At 36.4% G+C, this 13,656-nt stretch overlaps 1 protein-coding gene across 1 annotated transcript; it reads right to left on the bottom strand.

Annotated features, from left to right (window-relative positions):
- Positions 1-335: 335 nt before the first annotated feature.
- On the bottom strand, positions 336-8,816 carry caly (calcyon neuron-specific vesicular protein). The gene is made up of 5 exons (XM_026202495.1): positions 8,693-8,816; positions 6,588-6,718; positions 5,303-5,419; positions 5,070-5,183; positions 336-1,868 (listed from the first exon to the last, which is right to left on the bottom strand). The coding sequence occupies exons 1-5, from the start codon at positions 8,790-8,792 to the stop codon at positions 1,698-1,700; spliced, it is 633 nt and encodes a 210-aa protein (XP_026058280.1). The 5' UTR covers positions 8,793-8,816; the 3' UTR covers positions 336-1,697.
- Between the last annotated feature and the right edge of the window lie 4,840 nt (positions 8,817-13,656).

Raw genomic sequence — 13,656 nt, 5'->3', positions numbered from 1 at the left:
CTGTGTGTTCACAGGGTTTATGATATTGCAGTATCAGTTTTACACACACACACACACACACACACACACACACAAAGCGGTCCATCCTATTTAATGAACTTGTGATCTATAATAATAATAATAATAATAATAATAATAATAATAATATGATCCAATTTAAGATTTAGTCATCATTGCTATTATTATTACTGCTCTTAATATTATTCATAATTCATCAAGAATTTACTGATACAGAATCAAAGCTCAGGATTTTTATAAGCAACGTATTTAGCATTAGAAGTACATGTAACTGCAGTTATAGAAACCTATGTGCAATGAGAGGACACCACACTGTTGAATATTGAAACCTTTATTCTGTTATTATCCATTGAGGACACATGAATGTTTGTCACACACACACACACACACACACACACACACACACACAAATGACTAATACTGAAGGGTTTATGATTTGACCTTCTGCACCTTACAAGAACTTCCAATTCATCCTTCCAGCACCAGTCACATAAATAAGAGAAATACATAAATAATAAATACACATTGGATATCCACATTTATAGCAACTGGGAAAAAAAAATGCAGATCACAATAGATAAATATAAAACACAGTAGATGAACAAACGGGTAACAGAAGGGGAAACAGGTTTGAATCTGCTTTTATACATTCAGCTGGGATTCATTTGCTTTAGAAGTGATAAATGTACACAAAAACAATTCAAAGGTCACTCACCTTCATGAGGCGGTATCACATTCTTCAACTTTTTTAATAATTTACTACATTAATAAACATTTAAATGGCTGCTGGTGCTTAGTGTGTAAATGTTTCAGCACACAAACAAACACAAAAATGATTTTTCTAACACTTAAAAAATAGTTTACCATTACTCCAGTCTACATTCAAATCTTACACTTTAATTTAAATTCTAGCATACTGTGGAGTTTTGTGAACAAATAATGCATGCAAATGTGTATAAAATGTACTTTTTGCACCAATCATTTCATACTTATGAGCTTTCCTCATTTCGATTTTCTCATTTTGTAAAATGTACAAAAAAGGAAACAAAAACTCCAGTTTAATACTCACTTTTCTCATTTAAATCAAAGACACGTTGCTTTAAGACAACCATTCAGTAGTTAGTTGATTTAAGGGAAAAAAGATCAGAGTTTTTGGAATGCTTTTTCTTGCCAATGCACTTGTTTCTCAGTTGCATTGCAGTTCATTAGAACACAATTCACAGCCAATGCACAGTTCATTACACTAAGATAAATGACTCCAAATGAAGCGAGAACTAACGCCTAACAAACTTCGCAGAATTACAAGCAGCACGACTAAACCTACAATGCCACAGTGAGACGTGCCATCAAAAAAGTGGCATAGTGACATTTAAAACGTATACGGATGAGCTTCAGTGTCTGGATTTTTTCTAAACGGATATAGAGTATCGTGAGCAGATTTCAGAGAGGGTGAAAGCATTTGTATTGCAGAGGGTGACAAAGTAGAAACCTTGAAACCTTCACTTCATAGACATTTATGTGTGTCACAGTTCATCTAAATAGTAATTCGACACCAAATCCCCATTTTAAACAAAATACACACATAAAACGCCTTCAGACTGACTTGATCATCAATATTATGTGGATTCCATCTTCACAAACCCTCTAAAGTGAAAACACTGCGACCCTTTGTCGCCCCCTTATTTCTCGGAGTGGTTCACCTCGTCCTTCATGACTGGCATCCAGGGAGGGGACAGCTCTGGGATGTTCTTCTTGGCCTGGTTGAGGTGGGTCATGGCGGTGTACAAGCTGCCCCTGGAGTTCTGCTCAGGGTAGTACATCTCCAGAGTGGACGGGGTGCAGTGTCTGTGCTAGATTAGAAAGTAGACGTTTGCAAATAAAGGTTATATGGGAATACATTAACTAGAATGGAGAAGGTCAGGCAGGTTCCGTAATAAATCAAACATAAAGGTAAATGTCACATACATTTACTACATTAGTGTGTCATGCTAATTACAGCAGCGGTAGCTGCATCAAAGAAGGTGAGGGGGAAGACCCTGCAGGCCTTAAAGGGTTACTCCACCCCAAAATGAAAATGTTGTCATTAATCACTTACCCCCATGTCATTTCAAAACTGTAAAAGCTCTGTTTGTCTTGGGAATCACAGAGCTGCGAATGCTCTTCTGTGTCATCCGCGCCACAAGGATGCACAAGGTTTCTGTGTGTATTTAACTTTGATTTGAAAGAAAACAGCGCATCCTTTTGGTGCGGAGGACACAAGAGCATACACAGTGATATTGAGTGACACAGAGGAGACTGTTGACAAAGGAATTATTGAATAAAGTTGTTATTTTAGTTTTCTTCGCTTACAAAAAGTTTTCCCGTCGCTTCATATAACCTAGATTGCACGTCTGTGATTAATGACAACATTTTCATTTTTGGGTGGAGAATCCCTTTAATCACAGTTTAGCCATGGATAATACTAATTAAAGACATTCTCACACTCCACCAAAGCTAATGCACCACTTCAGATGATACAATGTAATATGAACACATATCACACAAACAAAAGATGCAGTTAATATTACTTAATTCCTATGCTCCAAAACCTAGCATCTCTGTGCATCAAACTAATTAATTTCCTCATGTGAAGCATATGGAAAACTCAACTCAACTGTATTGTATTGAATTATGTATATATGCTTATTAAATTTATAGTCCATCTTACATTGATTGTATTGAGATCATTTATTATATATTTTTGGAACCTGTGATACTTTTTTCAAGATTTTTTGATGAATAATTTTTGATGAAAAACAATAGAATTTAGATTTATTTTTTGTAACAATATACTCTACCATCCAAATTTTTCTTTTATTCAGCAAGGAGGTGTTAAATTATTAAAAAGTGACAGTAAAGACTTGTATTATTAGAAAAGATTTCTATTTTGCATAAATGCTGTTCTTTTTAACTATTTATTAATCAAATAATTCTACAAAAATATCAAAATTTCCCAAAAAATATGAAACTAATTCTCCAGAAGGAAACAAGATGCATTAAGAGTTGGCGGTGTCAAAACATTTGAACACGAGGAAGATGTCCAAACTCTTATTTTTTTAAATATAATTTTTTTTCCATTTAGTTCTGCCCTTCATAAGCAACAGAAGATACTTGTATGTTTCCCGGAACACAAATTAAAGGGGGGGGGGGTGAAATGCTGTTTCATGCATACTGAGTTTTTTACACTGTTAAAGAGTTGGATTCCCATGCTAAACATGGACAAAGTTTCAAAAATTAAGTTGTACGTTTGAAGGAGTATTTCTGTTCCAAAAATACTCCTTCCGGTTTGTCACAAGTTTCGGAAAGTTTTTTTTCGAGTATGGCTCTGTGTGACGTTAGATGGAGCGGAATTTCCTTATATGGGTCCTAAGGCACGTCTGCCGGAAGAGCGCGCTCCCGTATAGCAGAGCACTGAGAGGCTGTCAACAGACAATCACTGATCAGAACGAGAGCGTCGCGAAATGTCACAAAAGAAGTGTATTTTTGGTTGCCAGGGCAAGACAACTCTGCACAGATTACCAAAGAAAAAACAGCATTAAGGGACCAGTGGACGGAGTTTATTTTTACAGAGCATCAACAGAGTTATGCAAGTGTTTGTGTTTGTTCCCTGCATTTCGAAGATGCTTGTTTTACAAACAAGGCCCAATTTGACAACGGATTTGCGTATCGTTTATTTCTTAAGGATAATGCAATCCCAACGAAAAAGGGTCACGATCGTGTGTTGGAGAGTAAAACTGCTTAAAATATCTCTGCCTCCTTGTTAGTGCTTCCGCCTCCCATCCCCCCCGCTCGGAGCGAGTCGTTGCTGCTGCTGCTCTCGTTCAGTTTCAGCCTCGGGATCTGATTCTGGATCATAAATAAACGGCTGAATCTGACTGTTAGCCATGGTTTATTTTAGATGATGGTTTTTTCCTCAAGGTAATGTCAGAGCCGTTAAATATGTTTTTCAACGGCTCTGGGTAATGTCACAGCTTCCAAACGCTCTCAACGCAAAAGCCTACTGGCGCTCGTGATTCTTTAGCTCTGCCCACACTTCACGCCAGCAGTCGGTCGTGTTTTTCCGGGGAAAATCGGTACAGACTATCTTTCTCTTATGAATATAATAAAACTAAAGACTTTTTGGAGTTATGAAGGATGCAGTACTACTCTATAGGTACTCAAGATTAACAGGAGATTGAGTGAAAACGAGCATTTCACCTCCCCTTTAAGTACAATTTACCTTGATCTATAAATTGCTTAAGTTTTCACCCCCCAGCTCTTAATGCATCTTGTTTCCTTCTGGAGCATCAGTGAATGTTTGAACCTTTTTTAATAGTGGTGTTAGAGTCCCTCAATTGTCCTCAAAATCATAAAGTCCCTGCTAGAAAGGGTTCAAATATGCAAAGATGCTGGAAAACTGAAGAATCTGCAGGACCTTAAAGATTTTTCTGAAGAACGCTGCTCAGTTTAACTGTTCAGAACAAACAAGGGACTCATGCACAACCATCACAAAACAGAAAGACAGTCGAGGATCATCAGGTAACACAGTATTAAGAGCCAAGGGTTCCCAAACTTCTGAATGGGGTTATTTGAATAATCACAGCAATTTTATGTCTTGTGGACTATATGCAAACACACACACACACACATATGAATTCTGACTAGCTTCTTGTCTCACATATACAGGGAGTTATTTGTTTTCCTAAATGTATCATCAATTTTGAATAAACAGGTTGAATGAATGATTCAATGACTCATGCATGAAGCCAGTCACTTGTCGCCACTTACTGGCATAGAAGTATTCGTCTGGTAGCTATATACCAGCATTAACTGATTATTCTTCCACAGTGAAAGAAAGTAGGATACGTTTCGAGGTGAAAATCATGTTGAGATGTATCAAATGGCTGGCAACCACAGGCAAGTTTTCACTAAAGCTAAAGAAGTCTGATCTGTCATCTATATTTCAGAACAAAAATGGTTTATAAAGTAGACCACTAAAGTTCTTTATGTGGTGTGTTTGATATACTGGGTACCTGGAGAACGAAGCCCTCAGGGCAGCCGAGCTGATCATACCACAGCGCTTTGTACATGACCAACAGCAGCAGACATGCCAGGAACGCCAAGGTGATAATAATCAACCCAGTCAGCTGGAAAACACAGACATTCACACATTTATTTATGCCTTTCATTTTCATATTGCCCTAACTAACAGAGAAACAAATGCAAGTTCTAAGTAGGCTGGGCAATCTGTCCTTGTCTTTTTTACCTTGAGCTTCTCTGACATCTCATCATAAAGGTTTATGTTTAGCTTCTTGATGCTCGGCACATACAGCCTCCTCTTCTTCTCCTTCAGCTGATACTCTGCGGTGGTTTTCACAATCACCTTTAGAGTCACACAGAATTATGAATTAAGAATTATGTGAAGAGCCAAAGTAGAGTCAATCTTAAATTACATTACAAGTGCTCTGATTGAAGCCAAATTTACTTTTTTGAGTTGTTGAGTTAAATTTGTTGTGGTTTCATTCTACATGAATTCCCTAAATATCAGAGTAGTAGACTGTTAAAGACTATATGTATTAGAATACCAAACCCAGGTGTACATGTGGTGACATTCCAGCAAAATTATATTACAATTGCTTCTTGCATGACACTTCCAAAGTGAAATGTCCAGTGAGTGGAGCTAAACATACATACAGTTTTATCTGAAATAGATAAGATTTTTTTTAATGTTGGTCATTGTACATATTGCAGCAGTTCAGAAATGAAATATCCATTGAGTGGTGCTACAATAATGCTCTTATAAATCATACTTCGCAGCTTTGCGCTGCAAGTGTACCAGGTGAGCTACCAAGCAAGTTTACCATGCCAGAAAAGCCATACATATAGACCTGGTTATGTGCTGTAAATGGCTAAATGTATTATCCCAGTTTACAAATCATGCTGTTTTGAGGTCATATTGGATACTGCATTGAATTGTATGTATAGGTAAGTTTTGCTAAAATGTAGGTAGAGGCAGGATTTTTAAAGAGATTAGTTTGTAGGATACACAGGATGTTACTTCAGCACATTAAAAATACAGAGAGCAAGCACCAACTACTATATCATGTCATCCTTTAGATGAGTCACTGCAAAGTTAAATTCAAACTCTGTATGCATTTCCACCCTTTGCACTTGCCTCCTACAGAGCTAAGAATAGATACAAGCCATCTGTGAGAGTCCTGACATGATTCTGTATGCGTTTGCGAGATCAGATGGCTTGCGAAGTCTTTCAGTGACAAACTGTATCATACTCAGTGACAACGAATCTTGATGGTGTCACATGAATTCTTTCTTTCGTGCCAGGCTATCCAGTAGGATCTAAGAGGGTGGTTTCCACCATGTCTTTGATGGTATCAGTGGTACTGGATGTCTGCTGCTACACCTCTCATCTCCTATGAAATTCTTCCCCTTAATGAAGTTCTATGCAGAGTAATGAATAACAGAGGTGCGCTGCTGTTTTTAACATGGCATTATGTGTGGGTTCTGCTCTCTAATGCATGAATGATAATTACCTTATCAGGGAAAGGCTGCTGTAACTGGCCGACCTCCAGCGGAGTGATGAGGGGGATGTTGTCGAAACCGTCCTCCACCGATGGCTGTCTCTCCATCTTGTCTACCAGGTTACTGCCTAGTTTCACCATATCTGACGCAAACATATATGATTTGATCTTATATTAAAAAAAATACAAACAAAAAATGCCAATGAAAACAGAGATTTAAAGAAATATCCAACCGAATGCACAAGTATGTCTCCAAGTATCTAAGTTTTCAGCAATTATGTGTTACAACAGGAAGCTTTTGTGGTTTATTGTGATGTTGGCATCTATAAGCACATAAAATCAGTTTTTGTTTAATAAAGCATCTACTTGCTTGGAGAGGTTTTTGGACCAGCTTTCCTTTCAGGCACTTTCATTTTATGTATTTTCTCAGTAAGGTGTGTCAAATGTGTTTACATTTTTTTTTAAAGTAATATATAATATTTCCATAAAATTAATTTTTTTATTTACATTTTTCATAAAACATATTATTTCATTTTTATAAAAATGTATATGTAATATTTGTTTATTAATAAGTTTGAAGTTCATCTCAGACGTACACACGTATATAGAGCTGCTTGAAAGTTTATGAACCCTTTTTTGATGCAGTAACTATTTGACGTTACTGTATTTTCTCTTCCTTCCATATCATTCTTCACCTGAGAGGTTTTTGCATCTCTGATAATACTGCATCTGTTGTTGGTTCATATTTTCCATTTAGCACTAGTTAGTCAGTAAATATCTCTCCATTAGGTCTGTCTCTGAGGAGTCTGATGTTGGAGGACTGTGATGTTGTTACTCAGTTACTGTGAATCTCTCTCCATGTCATTATGACTCAGTGTGCGTGTTCACACACTCGCATCTGTGCGTACTAATTCACCAACACACACACTATCTCATGTCTCACTCATTAGCCGACTGAGGAAAACATCTGATAGTTCACCCGCTCTCTCTCATTATCTTTCTCCAACCTAACAGGTTATTAAAGAGCTCTCTACAGAATACAAAACACATAAACACAACAATCACTAGTGATAGATGGACATGGCAGCCCACGTTAAGTCATTGTCGACTTAGGGGCCAATAAAAGCTTGACTGATAAGACATTTCCATAATTCCACTGATCCAATTTTAATTATTTTGAGTGGATTTTGAGCAATTATTGTTTGAGGCTGGCTCAGATTAACCATTTTTTATTTAAATTTGATGCATATCGAGATTTTAATTAAGCCAAAATATTGCCAGTCATGCAACAAATATTTTTTATGTGCTGAAATTGAAATCGTTTTTTTTTTCATTGTAGCCTACATTAAGCTTTAGTGGCAATTTATTTTAATTTATAATTTAATAGATTTATTAATTTGAATAATTATAGATATAGTTATCAGCATATAGCTTGCTGGAAAAAAACTGTTTATTTTCATAATTGTTAAAGAAGCACACATTTTTTGACAAAGTATTACATTTGAAACTGTATTAAATAAATGCACGTTCCTATTTCGCACAATCGCTTAACGTGAAAGACACTGCAGGCCGCGGAGTAGGCGTGTTTTATTGGCTCTTCCACCACACGAGCCCCTCAATGGCTCTATCAAGGTTATCCGAGATGCCCAATGTACAGCAGCACATCAGGACGTGTGAGGCATCACCGATGATTTCTGCGCTGTCTCTCAAATAAGCTTCGACCACAGACCAATACAGCACCACTGAACACTTATCAAATCATAAACAACGTCATAATTCACTATATGACATACAGACAGGACAAACATAAGCATTTAAGCGTTACTTGTCATTCATCATACGGCACTGCGCGCTCATCAATAATGGGCTGTTGTTATTATTACGCAACAGCTGCGCGTTTACTGAGGCATTATACGTCCACATAATAATGGATGTTTTTTCCCTTTTCTTATGGTGCACTAAAAGGACTAATATTATTTTTCGATTGGGAAAGTGTAATAAATTCTACGCTTCCTCACACATTGCTGCGCTGCCCAGAGGTTAGGAAACGACGGGCATCGAGGAATACAGCCTACGATTAGGTTTTCGTCGGAAATGAATGAAAAAGAGATACTCACTGCTTTGCTTCTGCGGTTGTCCTGCCGATGCTGATGGAGAGCTACTGTTGTTATGGCGATGTGTGTGTGTGTGTGTGTGTGTGTGTGTGTGGAAGCGCATCCGCTCCGTCGCTGCTGTATGATGTCAGCTGTATCGCAGCAGATAACTGGCTGATCAGTGGGTCAAAGCCCCTTTTATACATCCATATTTACTTCGAGAATATGCGTTGAGTGATAAAAGGGTTGAATTTTTTTCTCAGGTCAGGAGAATGATTCCTTTCTTTCTTTCTTTCTTTCTTTCTTTCTTTCTTTCTTTCTAACAATATAGCCAAAATAATGGTTTATGTGATCCTCTGAAAGTGAAAATCTAAATTGTTATAAAGAATATGAAGAATATGACATGAAGAATTTAAATGTGAAAAAAGAGAGAATAGGTTTTGCTTTCAATCCTTGTTATTCTTTTAGAATCTTGATATATTTTTGCTCATAGACAGTTTGGCAGTGGTTATTTGATGAAATACATCCTTATTTATGATTATTTTATCATCTGTGGATTTGCCAGAAGCAATTAATTTATCATGCCAACTTCCATGTAGTCCTACATTTCTTTTTCATTGCTTCAGTTCAGAAGAAGTGTCAGTGTGAGCCCTTGGCCAGATCTACATATAGTTTGATGGAAGTTTTAGCTCATAATTTCAACACATTTTGAGACAATTATATTTCAACATGTATACTTTATTCAGTTGTTCCCAATGATGACTGTAATTAATATAAACATTCCTTCTGGTCTTCTGCATCAAAAATCGTAAAGTCAGGCCAAAAGCTTTGGCAGACTAAAGTAATAAGCAACATTGCCACCTAGTGTCAGTTAGTTTTACTTAAAAAGGCCTTAAACAAATGTTCCTTTTAGAATTTTTCCACAATATATATATATATATATATATATATATATATATATATATATATATATATATATTTGTTCTGATGTTATTTTACTTATTTGCCCTAACGTTGTTAATGTTCATATTATTATTACTATATTAAAATGTTCTAACTTAATAACACAAAACATAATGCATCAGCTGCAACATCTCAAAATGTAAACTGAAATAAAAATGTAAAAACTATTGTTTTTATAGTATTAGATGTTTTTATTATAATATCACAAAATAAACAGTGGTTAATTAATTTACCTATATCAATCAATCAATCAGTCAATCAATGTATTTATTTTTTTGTTATCTAAATTCTAAAAGGTCAGCGGACTATATCTGTCTTGATTGTAAGATAGTTCAATAAGTTGATTAATTTTCACTTGCGCTATCAAGTCTTTACAGAAGAGCAATTCATATATTCAGGTTTTCACGGTGTCCAAGTTGACACTAGATGGCAGTGTGGTTTTTAAAATAATGATTTGGTTTTTTAAACGTGACTCGTCTCCAACTTCCTTTTTACCAGAGATGTATTCACCTTATTCCGCCCCGCCCACTTTTAATACTTCGCATTTCCGCATTTTGTCATCCGACTTCCGCTAAAGCGATACGGCACGTCCGGTTACTAGTTTAGTAGTTGTAAGATTATTTATAGCTAGCTATAACTGTGGCGAAATGACAAAGAACGTTATGTTATAAATTGGGAGCACGATAAAAACGTCTTATGACGATCAAATGGTCTCAAATTGTCCCATCCATTGTCGCTGTTAACGTGGGTAATGTTAGACCATAGGAAGAAGTGGCCAGAGTTAACCTATATATTTAACTGCCCTGTCAGAAGGAGTTGATGGAGCAGCAAGGAAAAATTTTTTTTTTTAAATGTACCGAGGCTTACCAGTATTTACAGTGAGACAGTGGGTCGTGTACTGTTACACAGCGAGGGTTTTTTCGTCTTTTTAAAATTGAACGTGCAACCAGCCAGTCGAGCAGTCTAAACCTCTCCGCATGGTGCTGGTTAGTTTTGTGTGTGTGTGTGTGATGTTAACATACACGAAGTTATAAATGTTTAAAAGTATATTAACGTGTTTGATGACCATCATCAGACTAAGTATTTTGCCTAATAACTTAATTGTACAGTGGAGTATGGTAAGTGAACGTTTATCAATTACACATTAGAAAAGGAGGAGGCTGGAACTTGGAAGTGAAAAACGCTGTTTATCCAGGTATGCATAATTATTAGGCAGATTTTCTTTTACAAATAAAACAAGCCAAAAAAAGATTATATATCACTTATAAAATTAATATATATCACTGCAAAATTAATAGTTAAGATTGGTGTGGTTTGGAATTGTTAAATTTTACCAAAAAATATGAATAAGAAAATCAACTTGCCTCTTAATTCTGCACAGTGTATATGCAAAAGGTAAGGTAAAGTTAAGGTTTGGTAGGTGTACATTAAGTCTAATCAATGAATAATGTAGGTAAATGTCAACTGTAATAATAATAATAATGAATGATTCTGAAATAAGACAACTGTGAAAGCGTTGAAATGTATTTTAGGTTTGCCATGTTCTGTACAGGGCTGAGGGCCTGTAAGCTGCTCATCTGGGTTTCATCACAGCAAGTTACATGTGCCACACAATCAGCAATTCTGTGCCAAGACTGTAGCTAGACTACAAACCTTTTATTTAAAGTGTATGCTTCATCGTGTCAGATGAGTTTCAGGCTAGCGACCTGCTGCTTTCCACAATATACTTGCAGCTTTGTAAGTAAGAATGAGAATAATTAGGTTAAGGATAGGATATTAGGTGATTGGGATGGGATGTAGAGGATGTGGGTGAAGACTAACTATATGAAATAAGTTGCTTTAAATCAGTTGTGTTAAACAAGAGACAGACTGTGATTTGTTTTTTAGAACATGGATAATTTACTATAAGTTGTATAAAATCATTTGTGATTTGTTGATAAGTGTTTGTTGTTTTCAGGAAGCAAGAGACACCTCCTACTGACTATCCTGTAAAACTTCATTTAATTTCCATATGTAATAAACCAAGATGGAATTATCTTGCAAACTTGACATGACTTATTCCTTCAAATCAGAGATTAAAGATAAAAAAAAAAGATCAAATTAAGATAGATAAATAAAAACTATTTACAGCAGGTAATGTCAGGTGACATTGTAAAGGTTCATAAAAATATCTATTACAGCAGGTAACTTCTGGTGACTTTCAGCGAGATCAGGTGCATGTGGATCTGATCACCCTCACAGTTGTCCACTGCATCACCGGCGGTCATTGATACATCTGTGGAAATAATTAAACATTTTTACATTAGTACTTGCAATATATCATGAGTATTAATATATGATGGGACCCGAACTTAGAACTGTGTGTGTGTGTGAGAAAGAGAGAGAGATGCATTAGAAACAAAACAGTATACACACTCTTAACTGTAGTGTTCAAACGTAGGTCAGTATCTGAATGAGAAATGTAGTTAGCTGGCCTGCTATCACCTGCAATCTCTGTAGCAGAAATAATGTGAGCTATTGTAATGTACTATAATATCTTGTACTACCGTAAATATTAAATAAATAGGTGGACAATGGTAATCATGGAAAATTCGTTGTACTTCGTTAACTGCCTGTTACTGATCTTATATGTATTCATAGAACGGACTTCATAAATCTAACGTTAGGCGAGCAAACACATAGCTAGTTAAGGTTAGCTTACCCGAATCTGACAACCTTTTCATCCCCCGGCGTGATTTCTTTAACAGAACATCGTAGTCGAGCCATTTCTCGGGGTAAGAGTGTTCGTCAGTCGCCTTCCCGTCCATGAAATGGTAAGAACACACATAAGAGCACTTGGTGGGCGCTTCAAATTTAGCGCCTTCATCCATTTCCTCAGGTGCTTCTCTTCTTTAGGTGGTGGGTGTAAATTGTAAAGTGCACCACAACACTCCGACCGCTTCACAATGTGTTCGCTACATCGTTGGTGCAATTGTTTTTTAAATACAATTGTTATGCAGCCCCTAACTGAGCATTTGCATTCTGTTATCTAGCCACTAGCTTAGGTACGTTACGTCCGGTCCCTCAGCCGGAAGTAAGATGACAAAACGAGCGCAATGGCGGCACCGTTGTTGCCATGGAAAATAAGGTGAATAAAGTACTAGAGAACCATACTCGAGTAAAAGTACAAGTGCTCTATCAAAAAAGTGACTTGAGTAGAAGTAGAAGTGCTCTTTAAGCACCACACTTAAGTAGAAGTACTAAAGTATTCAACATTTTTTGTACTTAAGTATTGCAAGTAGTCTATTTTAAAATTTACTACTCACGTACTGAAAGTAAAAGTAGAAGTATTGTGTTATGTAGCTATTAAAGAAAGTAGTCAAAAGTTTGAACATATTGTTTTTACTATTTCAAATGATTAACCTAAAGGACAATCACAATTCCTTTGACTGTAACTTCTTGTAAACAAAAAAACGGTTACTATGGTTAGTTAGCCCAATTTGCAAAATGATGTCATTAATAACTTACCCTCATGTTGTTTCAAACCCTTAAGACATCAGAGGGTCATTTAGAATTTTTTGAAGCATCGAAAATACATTTTGGTCCAAAAATAGCAAAAACTACGACTTTATTCAGCATTGTCTTCTTTTCCGTGTCTGTTGTAAGACAGTTAAAAACAAAGCAGTTTGTGATATCTGGTTCGCGAACGAATCATTCGATGTAACCGGATCTTTTTGAAACAGTCCACCAAATCGAACTGAATCGTTTTAAACAGTTCGCGTCTCCAATACGCATTAATTCACAGATGAATTAAGCTGTTAACTTGTTTAATGTGTCTGACACTCCCTCTGAGTTAAAACAAACCAATATCCCGGAGTAATTCATTGACTCAAACAGTACACTGACTGAACTGATGTGAAGAGAGAACTGAAGATGAACAACGAGCCGAGCCAGATAATGACTCGTTTGTGAGTCAAGAACCGTTTCTGTCAGACGCGTCCGATTCGTGAACCGAGGAGCTGATGATACTGCGCATGTGTGATTTA

The sequence above is a fragment of the Carassius auratus genome, chromosome 1, assembly GCF_003368295.1.
Source record: "Carassius auratus strain Wakin chromosome 1, ASM336829v1, whole genome shotgun sequence".
Classification (NCBI taxonomy): domain Eukaryota; kingdom Metazoa; phylum Chordata; class Actinopteri; order Cypriniformes; family Cyprinidae; genus Carassius; species Carassius auratus.
Note: the sequence above shows the minus strand (reverse complement) of the source record. Positions and strands in the feature narration are given on the sequence as shown.

Coding starts and splice junctions, on each gene's coding strand:
- caly (XM_026202495.1), bottom strand. CDS start 8,792: ATGCGCTTCCACACACACACACACACACACACACACACACATCGCCAT. Junction 5,184..5,302: donor AGATGTCAGAGAAGCTCAAG/GTAAAAAAGACA, acceptor TGTGTTTTCCAG/CTGACTGGGTTGATTATTAT. Junction 1,869..5,069: donor CTGAGGGCTTCGTTCTCCAG/GTACCCAGTATA, acceptor TTTCTAATCTAG/CACAGACACTGCACCCCGTC.